The sequence below is a fragment of the Oryza sativa genome, chromosome 4 (assembly GCF_034140825.1).
Source record: "Oryza sativa Japonica Group chromosome 4, ASM3414082v1".
NCBI classification, from domain to species: Eukaryota; Viridiplantae; Streptophyta; class Magnoliopsida; order Poales; family Poaceae; genus Oryza; species Oryza sativa.
The window spans coordinates 5,410,346-5,432,783 of record NC_089038.1 but is presented as its reverse complement, the minus strand read 5'-3'; the positions used below and the strand labels follow the sequence as shown (position 1 = coordinate 5,432,783).

General features: G+C 42.1%; 2 protein-coding genes across 3 annotated transcripts; one reads left to right on the top strand and one right to left on the bottom strand.

The window, feature by feature from the left end:
• The first annotated feature begins 5,698 nt into the window (after positions 1-5,698).
• Positions 5,699-7,848, top strand: LOC4335091 (9-beta-pimara-7,15-diene oxidase-like). The gene is made up of 2 exons (NM_001419076.1): positions 5,699-6,649; positions 6,983-7,848. The coding sequence occupies exons 1-2, from the start codon at positions 5,771-5,773 to the stop codon at positions 7,610-7,612; spliced, it is 1,509 nt and encodes a 502-aa protein (NP_001406005.1). The 5' UTR covers positions 5,699-5,770; the 3' UTR covers positions 7,613-7,848.
• Positions 7,849-13,749: 5,901 nt separating this feature from the next.
• LOC4335090 (syn-copalyl diphosphate synthase-like) lies at positions 13,750-22,117 on the bottom strand. 2 transcript variants are annotated; one of them, NM_001402336.1, is made up of 14 exons: positions 21,872-22,117; positions 21,303-21,388; positions 20,847-21,150; positions 19,774-19,957; positions 18,938-19,152; positions 18,217-18,337; positions 17,979-18,091; positions 16,898-17,130; positions 16,121-16,236; positions 15,906-16,004; positions 15,262-15,441; positions 15,050-15,137; positions 14,745-14,954; positions 13,750-14,354 (listed from the first exon to the last, which is right to left on the bottom strand). In NM_001402336.1, exons 1-14 carry the CDS (start codon positions 22,002-22,004, stop codon positions 14,133-14,135), a joined length of 2,304 nt encoding a protein of 767 aa, NP_001389265.1. In that variant the 5' UTR covers positions 22,005-22,117; the 3' UTR covers positions 13,750-14,132. The 2 variants fall into 2 exon arrangements, with proteins under 2 accessions (NP_001389265.1, NP_001389266.1); NM_001402337.1 differs by having other exon boundaries at positions 13,750-14,351.
• Between the last annotated feature and the right edge of the window lie 321 nt (positions 22,118-22,438).

Genomic DNA, 22,438 nt, shown 5'->3' with positions numbered 1-22,438 from the left:
CATTGCACATCCCTAAGTTTGCTGGGGGGGCGCATCCGCTCTATAGCTTGTATCTTCTCGGGGTTGGCCTCGATGCCTCGGGCAGAGACCAAGAACCCGAGAAGCTTGCCCGCAGGTACACCAAACACGCACTTATCGGGGTTCAGTTTTATGCGGGCGGAGCGGAGATTTTCAAAAGTTTCCGCTAGATCTAAGAGTAAAGTCTCTTGGTTGCGCGTCTTTACAACCAAGTCATCGACATAAGCCTCAACATTACGCCCTATTTGGCTACCCAAAGAAATTCGAGTAGTACGTTGAAAAGTAGGACCTGCATTCTTTAACCCGAAGGGCATTGATGTATAACAATAGGTTCCTACGGGGGTAATGAACGCAGTTTTTTCCTCATCCTCCCTAGCCATGCGAATCTGATGGTAACCAGAGTATGCATCTAGAAAACACAAAAGGTCGCACCCCGCGGTGGAGTCGACAATCTGATCTATGCGAGGCAGGGGGTAAGGGTCCTTAGGACATGCCTTGTTAAGGTCGGTGTAGTCGATGCACATCCGAAGCTTGCCGTTCGCCTTTGGAACGACCACCGGGTTCGCCAGCCACTCCGGATGGATGACTTCACGGATGAATCCGGCCTCCAGAAGTCTCGCCACCTCCTCGCGGATGAAGGCTTGACGTTCCGGGGCCTGCCGCCGCACTTTCTGCCGGACCGGCCTTGCGCCCGGCCGCACGGCGAGACGGTGCTCAATCACCTCCCTGGGGACCCCGGGCATATCCGCCGGTCTCCATGCGAAGACGTCAGCGTTTGCCCGCAGGAAGGAGACGAGCGCGTCTTCCTATTTGCCATCCAGAAGACCACCGATCCGTGTGGTCTTGGATGGGCCGTCGCCCAGGGCAACCTCCTTGACCGGGACCTCGGCGCATGTGACAATCCGCTGCCCCGGGGCGGTGGGGGCGGAGGTGCCAAGCCTCTCGTCACCACCCTCGGGCTTGGACGCAGCAGCGAGGTGGTCCGCGCGCTGCTCCATGCAAGCGAGCGCGACTTTCAGGTCGCCATGGACAGAGATGGGGCCACCGGGGCCCGACATCTTCATCTGGAGGTAGGCGTAGTGGATAGCCGCCATGAACTTCACCAACGCGGGCCTCCCCAGGACCGCGTTGTAGGGCAGACTGAGGTCCGCCACATCGAAGTTCACCCGCTCCGTGCGGAAGTTGGCTGATCCACCAAAGGTGACCGGTAGGTCGATGTGACCCAACGGCCATGTGTGCCCCGGCGTCACACCGATAATCGGTTGGGACGGCTGGAGCACCATCCCCGGGGCCTTGATGGCATCAAAAGCCGCGGGGGAAATGATGTTGAGGGCCGCTCCCCCATCTATGAGGACACGCCCCAACTTCACGTTGCAGATGGTGGGGGAAACCACCATCGCAATCTGCCCTCCCCGGGCGACGCACGGTGGGTGGTCGGTCTGGTCGAAAGTGAGGGCAACCTCCGACCAGAAGGGGCAAGGCGTGCGTCAGACCGCCAGTCGCCACCTAACCCGTGATCTGACCGGTCTGTGACTGGTCACGGACCGGATAAAGGAACGCACTGCACTACGCTGCATGCAGCGTGACACGTTCGACCAGACCGCAATAAATGTAGTTAAGTGAGGCTTACCATGTTCACCCAACCCATTCATGTGGCGCTAACTCCACAAGGGGTCGGGGCGCCTCGGCCCTCGGGGCCGGGGCAGGAGTCACCCGACCCCCCCCCCCTCGGGGAAATCAGGAGGAGGGCGGACACCTCACCCTCGGGCCCGTCGTCCCCGAAGGTGCCAGGCCACGTGGGCGATTGTGTCTGCCTCAAGCCTCTGGTCACGATACTCCCGGTCCCATATCACCGACACCAAGAATACCATTTTGTTGTAAATTATGATCAATAAGTTCAATATGATTTACATCTTCAGAGTTAATCAAACTTCGCAAAACAAACCATGACTACTTAAAAAACATTGGTTCACCTAATTTGTTTTTTGCTACATATTCATATTCTCATTCTTACTTCTATCTTTGTCACTATTCATACTCAAAGAAAAACTCTTTGCACAAGAGCCACATCATGCCACCATTTAGGAACTTGGGAACCATGCAAATGAAAATCCAAAATACGGAATCAGGGAAAAAAAGAGCCTTAAATTCGCTTATAACACTCTTGTCTTAGGAAGAAGTGTATTGATATTGGTTAATATTATGCTCACATTTATAATATAATAATTTCTTTCGCCTGCATGGAGAAATAGTAATTTCTTTGGGCTGTATGGATGAAATCTAAATACGACCTCATACAATACATTATAACCCGTATGCTCTTTGTTTCAGCTTAAACGGAGCCAAGTGTTAGAAAAACATAACCCACGATGGTTACTTCTTCTCTTTCTGCATCACACCTTTAATTTGGTTCCAAGTTACTAACAAAACTAATCGTTATCCATATTTTATTTGGTATGTGGCAAAGTGGTAGTGTTGCAGCTATCGTGATCACCTTAACTGCCTTAGATACGACACTTCGTCGCTCGTGTGGAAGGTAGAGTTGTAGACATGTGTTGTGTAGCAGGCTAGAGAAGGAACTTCGAAGGCTTTGTTTATTAATGAAAACATAGATATGATAGTTTAAATAATGGGTCCATTAGTTTAAGTGTAAATGTAAATTAGTTATGTAGATCTTAAATTGTTAATTTAATGGTTAAATAATATAATGATATAATAGTGCAAACTTTACTTTAAAATGGTGCATTATTTAAAATAATAATTCAAAGTAATGAGTCCACCGGTTTAACAGGAAAACTGAAAATCATCTTATATTATTAGTTTAATGGGTAAAAATATAGTGGTGTAATTTTATTTCCAAACATTATAGAGCTAATTTAGTTACCTCTATTTACAAAGAGTTATACGATGTTATAATCTTTGTTTGTAAAATTATGATTATTTAAAACTTTTATATATCATCATAATTTAAAACTTTTATATATCACCGATGATAGTTGTATATATGGGAAAAAAGGAAGGGGATGAAAGCGTGACTACCTATGCTGCCACAGGAGGAGATGTGGGACTAGTATTTAGATTGGTTTAAGATCAACAGATTCTAACGGTTTATAGTTCTGGACCCATCACTTTACGCAGCAATCAAGAGACAGATGTTTTATTTTTTTGTTAGAATTTATAGGATTTTCTCTAATTTTTTTTTAGAACACCATATGGCAGCTTAGCGAATATTTTCTTACTATTTATAGGATTTTCTCTAATTTTTAATAGATAATATATATCTAAGACAGATGATGTAGGCGAGGAGATGGTGGCCAAGTCGGTAGCATTTTTACAAGCCACTTCCTACAGTCCTACTACACAACTTGTGTTACACAATAAATACCCCACATCATTTGAATTCGACCGTCGAATCTGCTTTGAGATATATGTGCACAGTAAACTTATCCTTTTCTCTCCCTCTCTTCTCCCCCGCACGCACGCTCGCCTTTGTGAATTTGTGATTCTCTTGCACAAGCCAAGGGCGAGGAGACTGACCATCAAAGTATAGGAGTGTTGGGTACACAAGCGGATCTCACGCTGTCACGCCCGGGACGATGAACAACATATATATATACTGGACAGTGCTAGTGGCATCTGGGAATTGCCCCTCTGGATGGGAGGATTTTCAAATGAAAAATGACGAATTTGGATCCTTGGGACTTTTTCCTATGGAGGTTGTTTGGTTTGTAGGATTATATTTGGGCTTACAAAATTCGTTTGAAATTCATTCGTGTGGCCTAATTCCAAAGAATCTTAAACATATACCCTCCAACGTCATGTTATTTTTTAATGAGAATTACAAAGCAACACCTCCCTTTCTCTCTCTTCTCTTAAGCTGCGATCGGGAGGTGTACGGAAAACAGTGTTGTCCATTAACGCGTGATTAATTAAGTACTTTCTCCGTTTCACAATGTAAGTCTTTCTAGCATTGCCCACATTCATATAGATGTTAGTGAATCTAGACACACATATGTCTAGATTCGTTAACATTTATATGAATATGAGCAATGCTAGAAAGTTTTACATTATGAAACGGATGGAGTATTAGTAAAAAAAACTTAAAAATGAATTCTTATATGATTTTTAAAGTAACTTTCCTCTAAAAAAACTTTTGCAAAAGACACACCGTTTAGAAATTTGAAAAACGTGTGCATGGAAAAAAAAACATAGGTGAGTTGGGAAAGAAGGGGGAATAACACAGCCATACTCCATCTGAGTTCATAATCTCAAAATTCCTATACATTTCCTGTGAAATATCCAAAGACACGATTGGAGCAATTATACAAGCAATTCTATTTTGAGTAAATTTCATAAAGCTCACAATGATATGTATGGAGCAATTATACATGCAATTCTGTTTTGAGAAAATTGCACAAACTACAGGTATTTTAATCAAAAAATCACAAAACTACATATTTAAAATGTATATCACAAAACTATAGATTTAGCACTAAATTTATCACAAAACATTAACATATTTAAAGCCAAGTATAATAAACCATATATTTGATATTGAAGTTATCACAAAATTATAGATTTTAGAGTTTGAAATTCTAGCACAATTATTATGTTGGAGCTATTAACACTGTAGTTTTGTAACTATTAAGATTATAGTTTTGTAACTAAATTGTTTATAAACCAGTAGTTATATGATAATTTTGTTACTGAATGTGTACTTTTGTGATACCCCATTTTAAATGTTGAGTTTTGTGATAAACTCAACGTTAAATCTGTAGTTTTGTGATACACCGAGTTAAATATGTAGTTTTGTTATAGTATTTGTAGCTTTGTGAAATTTACTCATCTATTTTCTATAGGATTCAACATGCCACGAGATTTCAATATTGTGATTTATCTATTCATGTGTTTCAATATTGGCTTGGTCATTCCTAATATATAGCTCTGCCCAGCCATGTTCTTCTCTTGTAGCTGTACTGCCCAACCCTGTTATTCTCTTGGAGATATACTTGCATGGGACAGTCTGCAAAATGGTTTTATTTGATTTTCTAAAGAAAAAACTTCTATACATAAAATTTGTGAAAGAAACGTATGGTCAAGCAGTCTGAAAAGCTAGTAGCCAAAACAACTGACAATAGTGCTAGGATCTGACTTTTTTTAGTTCAGTTAGTGCAATTAATTCACCTGTGGCGACGAGGTGCACCGGTAGATCCAACGATCCTATGCGTCGTTGGCAGTTTGGCACTAAATCGACCCCCTCATTCCTCATTCCCCCCTTGGTTAAGGGAATCTTCAGTAGAGCTTCAACTCAATGTAGTTTCAAAAGTTGGGTTTAAAGTGAAGCTGTGAAGCCGTCTACTAGTTCTAGTTCAACCTCTCTAGCTTATTTTGTGAGAGTGTTACACCTAACTTCGCTCTTAATTTAGATGAAGTTAAAACTGTTTAGCTGAGCTCTAGTTTTATCTTAATCTTAGATCGATGAGTCGCTGCAACTGAGCATCGACCATCCCCAGTAGTCGTGATCACTAGCAGTTCCTCTGACCATATATCACGTTCTACGTCCAGGTCAAATCACATGCCTGGAAATTTGCGCTAACGACCGTATATGAACTTCGAATTTAATTAATCATGGCATTGGGCAAAAGCTTATAAAAGGCCCTTCAGTTCTTGCTGTTCTTCGTCAAGCTAAACTGCCAAGTAATTAAACCTAATCAATCATCAAGCCATATATACATCCTCTATCTATCGATCGATGATGGAGATAAACTCAGAAGCCACCGTCACCCTCGTCTCCGTCGTCACCCTGCCCATTCTTCTCGCGTTGCTGACCCGCAAGTCGTCGTCAAAGAAGAGACGGCCTCCGGGGCCATGGAACCTCCCCTTGGTCGGCGGCCTCCTCCACCTCCTCCGGTCGCAACCGCAGGTCGCACTCCGCGACCTCGCCGGCAAGTACGGCCCGGTGATGTTCCTGCGGACGGGGCAGGTGGACACCGTCGTGATCTCCTCGCCGGCGGCGGCGCAGGAGGTGCTCCGCGACAAGGACGTCACCTTCGCGTCGCGGCCGAGCCTCCTCGTCTCGGAGATCTTCTGCTACGGCAACCTCGACATCGGCTTCGCGCCCTACGGCGCCTACTGGCGGATGCTGCGCAAGCTCTGCACGGTGGAGCTCCTCAGCACCAAGATGGTGCGGCAGCTCGCGCCGATCAGGGACGGCGAGACGCTGGCCCTTGTCAGGAACATCGAGGCCGCCGCCGGCGGCAAGAAGCCGTTCACCCTCGCCACGCTGCTCATCTCGTGCACGAACACGTTCACCGCGAAGGCGGCGTTCGGGCAGGCGTGCGGCGGCGAGCTCCAGGAGCAGTTCTTGACGGCTCTGGACGAAGCGCTCAAGTTCAGCAATGGGTTCTGCTTCGGCGACCTCTTCCCGTCGCTGCGGTTCATCGACGCCATGACCGGGCTGAGGAGCCGCCTGGAGCGACTGCGCTTGCAGCTGGACACCGTCTTCGACAAGATCGTCGCTCAGTGCGAGTCGAATCCGGGTGATTCCCTTGTCAACGTCCTGCTCAGGATCAAGGACCAGGGCGAGCTTGACTTCCCCTTTAGCTCAACACACGTCAAGGCAATTATACTGGTAATAATTTCATTTATTTACTGCTGAAAAATATATACTCCCTCCATCATAAAATATAAGCATTTTTAGAATAGTGACAAGTCAAGCATTTATAACTTTGACTATTAATAGCAAAAAAATAAAAAAGACCAATCGTGTTACTAGATTTATCACTAAACAAAATATTATAACATGCAACTCTTTTTATTTAAAACATCTTACTTTTATAAAAATTATTGGTCAAAGTAGTATCTCAAAGACCGTGTCAGCGTCTAAAAATGCTTATATTTTGGGACGGAGGGAGTATATGTTTCTTCAATCTTCATTCTTGCTCATGTAGTTGGTTTCATTCAGGATATGTTCACGGGAGGGACAGAGACGACATCATCTACCACCGAGTGGCTCATGTCGGAGTTGATGAGGAACCCAGAGGTGATGGCCAAGGTGCAGGCTGAGGTGCGAGGAGTATTCGACAACAAGAGCCCACAAGACCACGAGGGCCTGCTTGAAAACCTATCATACATGAAGTTGGTGATCAAGGAGACCCTGAGGCTGAATCCGGTGTTGCCGCTGCTACTCCCCCATTTATGTCGGGAGACCTGCGAAATCGGAGGGTATGAGATTGTGGAGGGCACCAGAGTGTTGATCAATTCGTGGGCGATGGCGAGGAGCCCCGAGTATTGGGACGATGCGGAGAAGTTCATACCAGAGAGGTTTGAGGATGGCACAGCGGACTTCAAAGGCTCCCGTTTTGAGTACTTGCCATTTGGGACCGGGAGAAGGAGGTGCCCTGGTGATATATTTGCAATGGCCACGCTGGAACTCATCGTGGCGCGCCTTCTATACTACTTCGACTGGAGCCTCCCGGATGGGATGCAGCCAGGTGATATCGACATGGAGCTCGTCGTTGGTGCAACGGCGAGGAGAAAGAATCATCTCCAGCTAGTGGCATCACCATATAAGCCGATTTCCATGCAAAGTTGATGGATGTGTGTGACTGTGTGTCGGTGTACTTGCGGTTCGCTTACGTGCTTGCATACCTCTTAATAAGTTTTGTTTGTCCTGGGGAAATGGACAAACAAATTAATAATACTAGTTGATACCCCGTGCTTTGCCGTGGGATGTGTGGATGAATGCATTTTATATATGATATAAATGATAGATGTACAAGTTTAAATAATGTGAAAATGATATGGAGATAATGATTTTACTCTGATTGCACATTGAGTTCTAAAAATACAACAAAACTGTAAATGATATGTCATATTTGCATGATATTTAAAATACTCTAGATAATAATTGTTAGTGAGTGATGATGTGGTACACATGCATGTGTTTTAAAATACTCTAGATAATAATTGCTACTGGGTAATGATGTGGCACACTTGCATGTTAATATTTAGAAGTTAGTGTGCATCAACTTTATTGTATGATAGGATTTAGGAACAATAGCATGTACTTCTCAGTTCTCCCTCAAATTCAAAATATAAGAAGTATTTCATCCGTTAGGATCTGGTTTTAACCAACAGTTGCTCTATTAGTACATCATTTATATGATAGAAAAGCACAATCATAAGTAAATATTTTTGAACATAAATCTAATAAATTCAATTTTATGTAAAAAAAATAGATCCTGATAGAATATTTATTGGTAAAACCATTAGTAGACGGGTCATATCCGACTATGGTATTTGAGGGACGTAAGATAAAGCTGGTACCAAAGTATACGCAAGCAAAGGATAAGGATGTTTCTACTGGTCCAGGTCCCAGAGGTGGGTAGCAGCCCAACTCCAGTTTATGTGTATTGATTTGGGGTTTGTTACACCAACTACAAAGCGGGAAACAAGCTTGCTAATCTAGCCTACGGAACTACTCTTGACGTGTTGGCTGGTTGTATTTGGCGGCAACCTGAAGGGCTTCCTCCTGGCGTAAACTCACTGTGAATTTGTTTTAAGTAGTTTACCTTAACCTAATCGCATGTTTTTCAATTAGAATACATGTACACAAGACCCTATCGTCCCTAAATCAGACTATACCGTCTTTCCTAGCCAAACATGACTCTCTATTATTTTTACTTTTTATATATACTAGAAAAATACCCGTATGTTGTAACGGGTGAAGGTTATTTTAATCTTATTATTGTTATACGGTTTAGTTAAGGTGAAATTCATTGTGAGAATTCGCGTGGATATATATTTGTTTAGAAAATCATGAGTTGCAGTCAGGAGTCCGATCGTCTGAAGTTAGCATGCGAGATTTTTTAAAGAGATTTTTTATATGACTCCTTTTGTATTTCCCAAAGCAACGAACTTAAAAACCGACTTATACACGGATGATGTACCAAAGTACCAGAAAAACATCTTTAATTTTTATAATAGTAGAGATTTAGGGATATATTTCCGTATATAAGTGTGTGGTATTCTTGGCGATGATGATTAGTGTAGGTATATGGGGTATCCCTTATTTATAACATTGACAATAGCGATGACCTCAATGTAAATATATATCCAATATTATTGTTGCTGTCCTTACCCAAGAAGCCATTTCATCAAATAAATCGTAATCGGAAAACATGCGCTTAGGTTAAGGTAAACTACTTGGTTCTTTAATCCGAGCCAAATACTAGAACGTAGTCGGATTTCAAATTTGGATAGATCAAATTTCATAATACCACACTACTGTTTCACCGGGAATATCGCACCACATTCCTCAAAACGTGAACCGTCACTCCAGCCTTTATATTTCAGTAGTGACATTCATTTCAAGTTCACTTCAATTGTTCATTGGCCTCTTCATCTCCATCCTTCAGACACTCAAAATCCTTAGCTTCCACTGAAACTTTCCCTTTCTTCTGTAGCCATCATTCATAGATCTTGGAGAGACAAATGAGAAGAGTATGTGGAAGATAAAGTCTATATTCTAATGGCTGCCATACTGAAAGTATCTCGAGGACCGTCATTGTATTGATTTAATGCATGTACAGAATAACGCTTGTGATAGTGTGACTAGGTTACTACTAAATATCCTTCGAATGGCGAAGAACGGACTAAATTCACACCGAGATTTACAAGATATGATAAATCAGAGTAAACTAGCACCAATAAGTTCGAACTGGCAGAGTATACCTTTCTCTAGCTTACCACACTTTATTGGAGGAAGAGAAGAATGATATGATAGCATGCTTGAAGGGCATTAAAGTTCCTTCGGGCTACTCATCAAGGATTAGTAAGTTTGTTTTGATGACGATCTGAAGCTGATTGGCATGAAGTCCTATGATTATCATGTCTTGATCACATAGGTTTTATCAGATGCTATCATATATACTGTCACGCCCAGAAATTTAGCCCAAATTTCCAGACTATTTTGTGTATTAAATCCCTGTCCAGGACCAGCCAGGGTACACAAAACGACAAGTAATAAACAGTTCCAAACGTGACTAAAGCGTAAAATACTTACAGATGAGGCACTTAGTCCTCACACCGAAACAAAAGCAGCAGCAGCGGAAAAAGGCGATCCTAGCGGGGCTTCAGCTCCACTCCACAGGCAAAACTCAACTGGGGTCTGAGCCTTGGTCCTCTAACTCCATCTTCAGCTCAGAAGCACTACACTTCTGAAAAGGGGGAATAATAGCAAGGCTGAGTACAACCACCGTACTCAGCAAGCCACACCAATGATGCAGACGTGCAAAAGGGATACAAGGAGGGGTTTGTGGCTATTTGCATAAAGGCGGTTGTAAAACATTTTATTTAGCAAACAGTAAAACTGTTGAGTAATTAAAGTAACATTAAAATCTCCACTGATCAACGCTACACCACGTTGAACAGGCCCAACCAACCCACCTGTACTACAGTGCATTGGGTCGATTTATTAAGTGTGAGACTAATCACGGTGAATCTGGTCGATCGCCCATAACCACGGGCACGGCTATTCGAATAGTTTTACTCTGATCAGAGGTGCACAACTGTACCCACAAGACACAACCCACCGACATGTCACCGCGTCATCATGTGCCCATGATGCACACGTCACCATGTCGAGTGATTGTGACGAGACCCTCCGCATAACCCTCCCCTAACCATCCACACCACGCTAAGGTTTCACCCCCACCCCTCAAAAGGCAGTGGGCGGTCCCCTCTTGCGCCGCGGTGAATCCGGCAGCTGGACAACCGGACACCCCGGCCGACCCAACTCCATCACGCCCACCCTCGCCACCGGTGCCTAGGAAAGGGTCGAGCTATACTTCAGATCAAGCAGTTACCCATTCCCGCTTGTGGCAAGCGCTGTAAGTCTTCCAGGGTTTCCCGTGAACCGGTCCTTAATTGCCATGGGTGCGACTCACAAAACCATGCACCCACAGCCCACCATTCAGTCGCATTTTAGTTGGATAATTACGACCATGAAACCTGGCCAGATGTCTCGAGCACGCGGCTCAACAAGATACTAGAATGTCTAATACTGCAATTATCCCATCGACTGAGCTAGTGGTAATTAAGCATGGCTAAGCATATAGTTCTAGCTAGGTCACATAAGTAACACGAGCTAGTCAAAGTATTACCCAAGGTTGACAAAGAACAGATATCAAGTAAACATGGCACAAGCGAGCAGATAGGTAATACCCAGATCCCATGTAATTAGCAAAACATGCATATTTATTTGTAAACGGTAAAACATTTATAAATTGGGATCAACATGCTCAAGGGGAATGTGCGACTTGCCTTGCTTCTTCACTTTGATCTTCCGAACTCTTTTCCTCGCGACCGCGGACTTCCGAAACGACGGAAACTACACGCTGGCACGCAAAATGAGGAAAAACTCTAATAAACACCAAGAAAACAGTACATAAAAAGTAAACAAACATGTAGAGCTCAATTTTAGATGAATTTTGCAAGTTGAATGGCTCAATTCGGAGTTCGAATGAATTAGATATGAATTTTAGAAGGTTTTGAGCCATTTTAATGAATTTCTATAATTATTATCGAATTATTGCGCAATTATTAATTATTTTCTCAAAGGAAATGTTATTCGCTGACGTCAGCAAGGGGCGCCGGCGCCGACAGGCGGGCCCACACGTCAGCGAGTCAAAGGGGGAGGGCTTGGACCGGGTCCACCAAAAGAGCGGGCCCCACGCGTCAGCGGGCACAAGGGATCTAGCCCACCGTGGACCGAGTCCACGGTAGAGGTGCAAGGCGGAGGGGAGGGTTGGCTCGCCGACCAACCCGACCAGACGGCGGCGCGCGGCCGGATGACCACCGGCGGCGACACAGGCGGCGACGCGGCGCGGCGCGACGGCGACACGCATGCGGCGGCCGGCGGGCAAAGAGAGAAAAAGAAAGGGAGGGGAGGAGGAGGGAGATGCTCACCGACGCGGGAAGGACGACGACGACAATGGTGATGGCGGCGTCGGCCCGACGAGCGAGGGGGCGACCGGGGAGCGGCGAAAACGAGCGGAGGAGGCGAAGAGGGAGGCGGCGGAGCTCACCGAGGGGCATGGCGGCGAAGGAGGCAGCTGATGGGGCTCGAGCAGAGGGAGGCGGCAGCATCCCACGGGGCGAAGACGACGGCGGTGATTCGGCGGTCTCCAACGAAGGTGGAAGAGCGGCCGGGGTACCACGCGATGCAGCGAAGCCGACGGTGGCAGGGCGCGGCTTGGCAGTGGCTGGAGCGGCGAGGAGCAGCGGCTGGAGCTCGTCGGTGAGTGGTGGAGAGAGGGAGCGCGGTGGGGAGGTGGTTCCGGCGGTGGAGGAGGGAGATGGAGTGGATGCCGGGGTGCGGCGAGGCGCTGTGATGCTATAGGTGGCGGCGGTGCAGCGCGGCAGCGACGGGAGCGGCGGTGGCGGGCGGCTGGAGATCGCCGGCGAGCGGCGGTGCGTGGGCTCGGCGCGGGGAGAGCGAGGGAGGGCGCGGCGGCTTGGGGAAAATGGGGGAAACGGAGGAGGGGAGGCCGGGGATTGTTTTTATAGCTCAAGGGGGCGAGGAGAGGGCCGGGGAGCGGCGGATTTCGAGGGGGAAGTGGGGCGGCGTCGTGGGGGAGAGAGAGACGCGGGAGGCGGCGACGTGGCCGGATTTTGCGGGGAGAGGGGGGGAAACGGCGCGGACGTGGGCGGCGAGGTCCCACGGACGAGCGCGCGCGCGCGGGGTGGAGGAGGTGGGCGGAAACGGCGGCGTCGTGGGGCGGCTCGGGCGGCCATGGCGGCAGTTGGAGCTGGAGGAAGGGGATGACAGGTGGGGTCCACGGGTCCCACCTGTCGGGGAGAGAGGGAGGGAGAGCTGGATGGGGGACGTAAAACAGACTTCACGAGGGAGAGGGGAAACGGGCCGACGGCCCAAGAGATGGGGAGGGAGGCCGGCCGAGAGAGGGAGAGAGAGGGCGCGGGCCGCGGGAGGGGAAGGATTCTTGGGCCGAAAATGGCCCAAGGAGGAAGGGGAGTTTTTGTTTTCTTTTTTTATTTAATTGATTCGATGAACTTTGTGCCATTAAAATTACTTCTTGAGCTCCGAAAATTTACGGAAAATTCCGGAGAGTATTTTAGGACACAAAGAATATTACAAAATATTCCCGGCCAATGATTTTTAAGGGAAAATTTTAATTCTCCCATTATTTCACTTGATTAAATTGATTTAACTTTTATTTAATTTCTAGAAAATGCATTATTTAATGATTTTTAATCCCGAACGAAAATCGGGGCGTTACATATACTCACCTTGCTATTAACATAACATCATCGTTGAAGTAAAGCTTTTCACTCGAGAAGATAGAGTTAGAAGACCTTTCTTACACTTATTAGTTGAGATACCTATGGGAGCGGAGATGAAGCCAAGCCAGGTACTCTTTCTGTTGCTATTTTCTTATTTGTGAGGACTAAGTGTCTCTTTTTCTGAGTATTTAATGTCTATTGAGATGTTGGATCTATATATTGAATTGTTAATTTGTGCAGATAATGCAATTTCGGTTTGAAATTTTTGAAATTTGGGTAATTTTGGACCAACCCCCACCTCCAAGGACGTGATTATCTCCGCCACAATTTTCCTTTTTTTTTTCTCAAAATTTTGCAAATTTGGTCAAAATTTAGTCAAATTCAGTTAAATTATGCTAAAATTCAAGAAACATCGGTCCAAAAAGTGTTGAAAATCCCGAAATTTAAATCCATTAATTTGTGTAGATTCCTAGCCACACACCGTTCCATTTCCATCATTAGTCGCTAGAGCGTCAGGAATAGCCGACTCTAGCTCAAGAGGAGTAGGATGAATTGAGTCAGGAATAGAGTAGACCCCAGAGGCTTATCGTTGGCGTTCAGTATCATACACAGAAATTACCTTTCAGAAACGCCACGAAATTAAACCCCGTCTCAGGAAAAACACGAGGTACACCACAACAAACTTAATACAAAAGACACATCTTTATTCTATAAAGGTCGGGAATTGGTAGTGGAGGTGGGGGTGGCAGAACCAACACCACCACTACTCTCTTTTATAAGGAGTGTAGATGAGTCGGGGTAATTTGTTCCTAAATCACATCTTGGAATATGACCTTGTCGATGTGGCTATCAATTGTCTCAGGTGAGCAGTAGGCGACATAGCAGAAGCTCTTCACCACATGGAGAAACGTCTCCCGGGTTAGTCTGTTAATAGCGCTGCAGCCCTGTAGAACGCGCCGAGTCAATTCCTGCATCTCCAAATCCACTTGCTGGTCTATCTCCTCAACTTTCTCCGTACTTTCCCCATTCTCCTGAATCAAAGTTAAATATTTTCATCGTTGCAAATTAACAATTATATATGTTTGTGTATTGTAGAAGTACTATACCATAGCCAGGATGTGCCATAGCTAACAAAAGCCAAGGTAGTGAAATTTTTACAGCGGGGACTATAATCATCAAATGGCATATTGAGCTAGTAAAAATTGTACTATAAAGTATCGATTAGTAAAAGTTTTTTACTATAAGATATTTTACAACGATATAACTTGCGGTAAAAATTTTACTACATAAGGGATGTATTTTAGTTATAACAAACACTATGCATGTTTTACTGTATTTGTGTGTATTTGTATGTACAACTTGATTAAAAGGACAGTGTTTTGTGTGTATATAAAAATTCAGGTTAACATATAAATATTTACCTGGGCAAGAACCCTCCTGGAAAGTTTGCAGCAGATGGAGGAGGTGAGCTGCTCGAGCTGGGAATACTCCCAAAGGTCCGGTCTTTGCCCGGTCAAAACATGCCGTCCTCCAAAAATCTCGATGGCACGAACCAACAATATTGCCGTGTCCCCTTCAATTGACTCCTGGCTGCTCTCCTTTGCAGTCCATGCCATCAACCACTGCTTCCACTGCAGTTTACAAAACGAAATTTATAAAGATTTGGCACATATTTATGTTTCCATTTGAAGTTTTAACACGGTTTTGATTTGATAAATTAATTTACAGCTTCACGAAGACTGCCAGAATAAGCGTCGTCAAAAGGAACAAGGCTGATAAGCTCTTCAAGATTGCTGGTCGAATTTTTTGGTCCCCTGCAAAGCAGCATGCAGGTAAGCTCATGTTGCATCCATTGATCGATCGATCACTAAAGCAAAACCGAGTGATCGATTTGGTGAGTGAAGTCACGCGTCCAATATAGCGGTTAAACATATATACCCGATTCTCCTGAAGTGAGAGGAGACGGCATCGGCAAGCAACGCTACGCGAGCCCATCCAAGACGTTCCGCTGCTCGGTTTGCCTCGAAGATGTTGGCTGAAGCTAAGAAGTAGGATGTCATCAGTGTAGTCTGTGGATCAGTCCCTCCAAACTTCTCCAGATTACTCCTCAAGTACCACCTGCATATAAAGTGTAAATAATTTTGAGTAAGAAATTAATCATATATGTGGTATGCTACCATACAGAGGATGGAGATGTGCAGCATTTCTCATCTTCAATTGTCTTAAAAAATACTAGCAAAATACGCATACATTGTTTACGGGATTAAAAAAATATATCATTGATCCATTGCAGAAAAGAGAACAATTTAGAACTTATTTTTAAAATTAATTAGGTGCTCTATATTTATTTTGTTTTTACTTTTCAAACAATGTTTTTAGACCATTAAAGGGAGAGGTTAGAGGTATAAGATATTTCAATGTGAAAATGCCTTTCAAGCTAGTCCTACATATCAGTTTAGGCGACTAGGTGCTGAGATCAATGGACTCACCACCACCACTATTTTATACTGTATTAAATTAGTATAGATATATGGTATTTGTCAAAGAGTTATTGGCTCAAATTCGGAATTAATAGGACTTACCTTCTAAGGCCATTCAACTCAACTCGGCATTCTTTCTGGAAATTACTGAAGTCAGCTTTAGCTGCCTTGAGGTACAGGTCGTTGCAGAAAAGAGTCATCCTGAAAAATTCAGACTTAGAACAAGAAGGGACTATTTGTTTTGCTGCAGCTAATTCTATATCATTAACGAATGGACAAAATACGTATATAATACATCTGAAGCTACGGTTAATTACCTGTGCAGGACCTTCCCAATCCATACATCGCCACTACCTCCATATTGATCCAAGTACAACCTTGTTTCAATACGCGGTAAACTTGCTTTCCATGGGTAGTCCATAGCATACTCAACCTAATAAATATATATTGAAGTAGAAGACGGAATAAATTAGTTGGTAGCTTGGCATAAAAAAACTTGCATTTTCAATAGGAATTGAAGTATTATCACATTCCATCCATATATACTTTAATAAATTTGCATTAATTTTCCATTGCTAGCTAGGCACTCTCTCTGTTCCAGTCTAGACAAATGCATATCATTCATCCTGAAAGGTTTTTGTTTTGGACGGAGGGAGTAGGAGTATATTGAAGTAGAAGACGCAATGAATTAGTTGGTAGCTTAGCATCAAAAACTTGCATTTTCAATAGGAATTGAAGTATTATCACATTCCATCCATATATACTTTAATAAATTTGCATTAATTTTCCATTGCTAGCTAGGCACTCTCTCTGTTCCAGTCTAGACAAATGCATATCATTCATCCTGAAAGGTTTTTGTTTTGGACGGAGGGAGTAGGAGTATATTGAAGTAGAAGACGCAATGAATTAGTTGGTAGCTTAGCATCAAAAACTTGCATTTTCAATAGGAATGGAGTATTATCACATCCCATTCATATATACTTTAATAAAATTGCATTGATTTTCGATTGTCTGAACAAATGCATGTTCAGATTCATCCTGAAAAGCTCTTTTTTTTTTTTTTTTGGCATAGGGAGTAGTAGGACTTAACATACCTCGCCTGGGATATCCTTGGCGATGGCCCACTTGTCCTTCATTCTGTTTGAGCCTCTCCTGTCTTGGAGGAATGAGCGGCAAAACACCTCAGCTCGCCCAAGGACACCGTCATCGCCAGGAAATTTGAGCTGGGAGGCCCGGTAAGTGTTGTACATTGGGGTGACAGAGGATGGGTTGGACTCCCCGTGCAAGCAGAAGAACTTGCCATCCTTTTCGAACTTCTTCAACACACCTGCATGGCATTATTGTTTGAGCACATTAGCTAGGTTCAATTATTAAAGTAAATACTCTCTCCATTTTATATTACTTATCATTCTAGAATTTAAATTTTATATCAAAATACTTATCGTTGTCATGTATTTAATGAAGGTAAACCATGTAATACAATCTTCTACATATTGTTGGTTTGTGTGAGAATTGCTAGATTGGTAAGTAATTTATTTGAAACAGAGGGAGTAGTAATGTTAATTTGTTGGATATCTTAATTATTAGACATTAATTAGCAACGGTTAGTAAACTACTCCATGTGTTTATCTTTTCTTCCGAGGACATGTGTTTATATTTTGATATTACAGTAAGTCTCTATGATTTTTTCCTAGTTAAACCTTAATTTTATATAAAATTTAGCAACATCTATAACATCAAATTAGTTTAATTAAATGTAACATTGAATGTTTTTTATTGTACTAGAAAAAATACCCGTGTGTTGCAACGGGTAAATACTATTTTAATTTTATTATTGTTATATGGTTTAGTTAGGGTAAAATTCACCGTGGGAATTCGATTGGATTTTTTTTAGAAAATTATGAGCTACAATTAGGAGTCTGTATTTCATTTGAAGTTAGCATGCGTGTTTTTTCAAAAGATTTATTGTACGACTCCTTTTATACTTCCAAAAGGAAACAATAAAATCCAACTCAAACACGATGTTGTATTTCCAAAAGCGAACGAACTTAAAAACTGACTCTAATACGGATGACGTACCAAAATTCTAGCAAAATAATTTTCTACTTAGTGAAACTTTAAACAATTTAATTAAGAAAAATATTTTATAGCATAAAACCGAGGGACAGTATTTACATGGGTCGACTTGGTATCCGTAAAGTCGGAGGAGACGGAAACCCATGGCCGTGTCATCGATATCCTTTACCGGGCAGTTCTTTGTGTGAGCTAATCCATCTGGAGTCCAGTTCCTGTTCCAGTATAATTAATATCCATATTATATATATATATGGTCAACTAAACATTAATTAATTCACTTTGGGTACCTACGTGCATAAAGTTAATTAGTACAGATATGTTAAAAGTTAATTAGTACCTGAAAATGTAGTCTAAGCAATCCTCAATTTCACTTGTGAAGTGCCTTGATATGCCCAGCCTCGTCAGCCTATCGACGGCCCATAAGCGTTCGTACACATCCAAAGGGTAGATACAGGGAACTGGAAAACATAATGAATAAGTAAGCTGTAATTATTAAACATAATAATATTGTAAGTTTATTTAATTTTTCTGGAAAAGGTTGTATATAAAAAGTTGTTAGTAAAGGTACCATTTACAAGTTAGGGAGTAGTGCTAATGAAAACAAACAAGGAGATTGCAAAAGCTAAACGAACTACTGAACCTAGCCTCTTGGTGCGTTCTTTCTCATGGGTTCCAGCCTATCTTTCTCGTTTTCCGCATGCACGTTTTTCAAACTGTTAAACGTACACGTTTTACAAAAAAGTTTATATATTAAAGTTGCTTTAAAAAATCATATTAATTTATTTTTCAAGTTTTTTATAACTAATACTTATTTAATCACGTGTTAATCTATCGTTCCGTTTTCCGTGCGGAGGGGAGGGGTTCTGTTTCATACAGAAGTGCGCTTCTGTTTCATTGCATACAGATACAGTGTTGAATTGAGTCAGTGTACTGGGAGAGGAAGGAAGAAGAAACTAGCTAATATAAGGAGAAATTAATTAATATACTTTATGGAATTCTGAAATTTTGTGCATGTAAATCAACAAAAAATATTTTGGTAAATCGGCTTCAATAATTACCTCCTCCATTGAACTTTTTGACGATTCCATCGAGGTATTCAAAGCATTTCTGGTCTCCTGTTTGCTGGAAAGCAGTAGCCGTCGAAGCAGGGGAGCAATGGAAGGACCCATCGAGACACCGGAGCTTGAGGAGCTTTTCCCAGTCCAAGTCAACCATTCCCTCAAGGCTATGAAGTAAAGTTGTTGGCATAGAGTGTAGCACGTCTCTTGGAATCCTAGAATTTGAATGCAAAACATTCATTCATTGTAAAAAGATGTTAGAATGCGATATGTTAGAGCAAAAATAACTCTAAATCTCACAATAATTTTAACTGTATAAGAAAAGCAAAAAAGGAGAATAATTTGTGAATGGTTTTACAGTAATGCAACCCTAATATACGATAGATCCACATATTACATGTTTCGGGCATATGCAATAAGTCCATATCTGCTACTCACTTCGGACTGATAATATTAGTCGTTTTGAACAAGGGTAAAGTCAAACATTAAAATCTTTGATTAAAAATAATTTCTAAAATATTTATCTTAAAATATGAAGACCATATGTGTAGATTAGTTTAAAAAGTACTTTAATAAAATCATATATTTGTTAATATTTCTATATATATATTATAATAGAAAATAGTTGTCAAAGTTACTTTTTAGAGACCGTGTCCTTGTCTAAAAAGATAAGTATTATCACCCCGGAGAGAGTAGCTATTTGTGAGAGAGACCAGAGAAGAGAGAAGCAAGCGGGCGCTTTCACGATGGATTTTATCCTTTATATTCTATCGTGTGTGGCATGACTAAAATTTTACTAAACAAAATAATTAATAAGTAGATATAGGCATACATACTTGGCAAGCTTCCTTTCTCTCTCGGCATATATTGCTTTCAAGGCTGGCTCATCGTAAGGGATGTCAAGATCCAGGTCCTTAGCCATGTCTAGGAGCGAGGGCAAGGCAATCTCAAATCCAACTAGCATCCAGTCTTCTTCCTCATGGGCCAACCTCCACATATTTTCTTGGATAAACAACAAACCTACGACAATAAATCCTTGTCATCTCTCAAATTATTGGCATAGTAAATCCAAAAACAAACATGTTGATAGCGCAATATATGTATACATATATTATATACACACGCACACACATAGAGAAACTCTATTAATTGCTTAAGGGGATGTCTTCTTATTTTTCATCTTTAAAAGTCATTAGAAAATTCAAAAAAAATAGTAAGATTGAACAATATGTGATATGTCACTCCACAAACATACATATTCTAATTTAACTTATACAACTAGAAACAAAAGTAATAAATTTAACTATGAATGAAACATGTAATTCGTGGTTAAATTTGTTATTTTTTTTCAAATTGTATAAGTAATATTTCAACTTGTATGTTTGTGTAAAGATGTATCATATATTGATCTATCTTGATATTTTTTTTCAAATTTTTCATGATTTTTTAAATACCATGCACAAAACAAGGGGACATCCTCTCAAGGGAAAAAATCCACTTCCTATATAGAGAAACTCTATTTTGGGAGGGTTACAAGAAGGTCGCTTACAAAATATGCTAGGCTGCCATTTTACAAGTGGCCCCCTTCATAAGGGTGTTGCCTGAAAAATGGTCAGCTCCTTCGTACGACGACCGTTAACATATCCCAATGACCATGTGTCATGTTATAAAAAATATTATTTAGGAGGGTGTTTTTAAAAAACGCTACACTAAGTGATGTCAGGGGGTGTGAATTTGTAAAACTTTGATTTTTTTTAAATTATTTTAATAAACACATTTATTTTTTAAAGAAAATCAAAACAAACCAGTAAACAAAATCAAAAAGTTCAGTCCATCAAAAAGAAACATCAAGGATTGTGTCCACAAGAAGAGACAATGGAGAAAAGGAAATCTAGTGATATACACATACCTCTCTCGCATTTATCGGTGTGGATGTTCCATGACTTCAACGCTACAACACAAGCGAGGGTGCTCATGATCCGGTCTCCCATCATGAAGAAGGAGGCATCACCCCATGAACCATCCGGTAGCTGATTCTGAACGATCCAGTCGATGGTTGATGGGAACTGAGGACCATCACCCCCATCTAGCCTCTTCAGAAGGGCAACCAACGAAGTGTCATAGGCTGAGATGCTAATCTCTCCCTCTCCGATTGATCTCAGTGCTGTCCTGATGCCATCGATCATGGTTGTCGTCGTCTCTCTTAGTTCATCCTTTGAGATAGGGGTTTATCAGTGTCAATTAATTCGTTCATAAATTTGCATATGCACAATTAATGATCAATATCCGCTTAATACATCCTCCGTCTTAGGTTACTATATTTTGAAACATGTGGTAGTGTGAAGCTTATACGTGTATACAGTACCGTGTGTTCATGTTGTCCATCTGCTTCCCATTCGCGTGTTTCTTCCGAGGCCGGGTACGGCGGTGATTTGCTTATTAGCATGGGCCCTGAAAATCAGGCATATATGGGAGGTGAGGTGAGGTGAGAATGTTTATCAAGTACTCCCTCCATTTAAAAATGTACGACGCCGTTAACTTTTCACATAACGTTTAACTATTTATCTTATTCAAAAATTTAGTATAAATATGTAAATGTATAAGTTAAGATTATATTTTATTTGATAATAAAACAAGTCATAAAGAAATAAATGATATTTATATAAAAAAATTTAATAAGACAAATAGTCAAACGTTGTGTGAAAAGTCAACGGCACCATGCATTTTTAAACGAAAGGACTACATGAAAATCCTACATAAAGAAACAGACAGCATGCACTGTCATTTAATTATTAGACATTCCGTTATCGTCTTAATTACTCCCTCCGTCCATAGAAAAGTTTAGTTCACCGGAACATTAATTGTAGAACCCAGCAATTAATGATACGTATATATGTATAGCGCGATATATATAGTGCTATCGAGATGGATTACCGCATGGTCGACGGCGGCGAGCGTGAAGGTGTAGGAACGGCCGTTGCCCTTGCAGCAATGGCTGGGCGTCGGCCGCCGATGCTGGCTGCCCAAACAAGGTGACACACTGGAATGATGCAGTGAAGACCGGCATATCGTTCTTGTGCTAGCTAGCTAGCTGCTATAGATAGATCTTGTTTTTCTCTCTCGATCGCTCTTGCAGATGCAATAGATATTGGGATGAATGATGAGCTCCTGCTGCTTGCCATCATCGTTCAGTATTTATAGAGACAACACAATTCGAGCTCATTTATAATTAATTTGTTCGCAGTTGTTTAATTGACTTGTGAGAGAGGATTCCTTCATACTTTTCAAAGTTCAGTATGCATGTGAGGAAACGTTTGGTACGATTGCACCACGAGGTTTTGACCATATATATTTTTTTTTTCCGAGCCTTCCTCCTTCTTCTCCAGCTTTTGCGATTTGAGTAGTTTAGAATCTATGATGGACAATAAGTCAATAAACGAGTAGAGTTTTAGCATATAATAAGAAAAGGAGAGAAATTTTACTATCCTTTAAAATGTATCT

What these genes read in the sequence shown, in the direction of transcription:
- LOC4335091 (NM_001419076.1), top strand. Translation starts at nt 5,771, where the DNA reads ATGATGGAGATAAACTCAGAAGCCACCGTCACCCTCGTCTCCGTCGTC. An exon ending in ACGTCAAGGCAATTATACTG is followed by an intron (nt 6,650 to 6,982) that starts GTAATAATTTCA and finishes GGTTTCATTCAG; the next exon opens with GATATGTTCACGGGAGGGAC.
- LOC4335090 (NM_001402336.1), bottom strand. Translation starts at nt 22,004, where the DNA reads ATGCCGGTCTTCACTGCATCATTCCAGTGTGTCACCTTGTTTGGGCAG. An exon ending in CAAAAAGTTCAATGGAGGAG is followed by an intron (nt 18,338 to 18,937) that starts GTAATTATTGAA and finishes TATGTTTTCCAG; the next exon opens with TTCCCTGTATCTACCCTTTG. An exon ending in CTGGCAGTCTTCGTGAAGCT is followed by an intron (nt 14,955 to 15,049) that starts GTAAATTAATTT and finishes TGTAAACTGCAG; the next exon opens with TGGAAGCAGTGGTTGATGGC.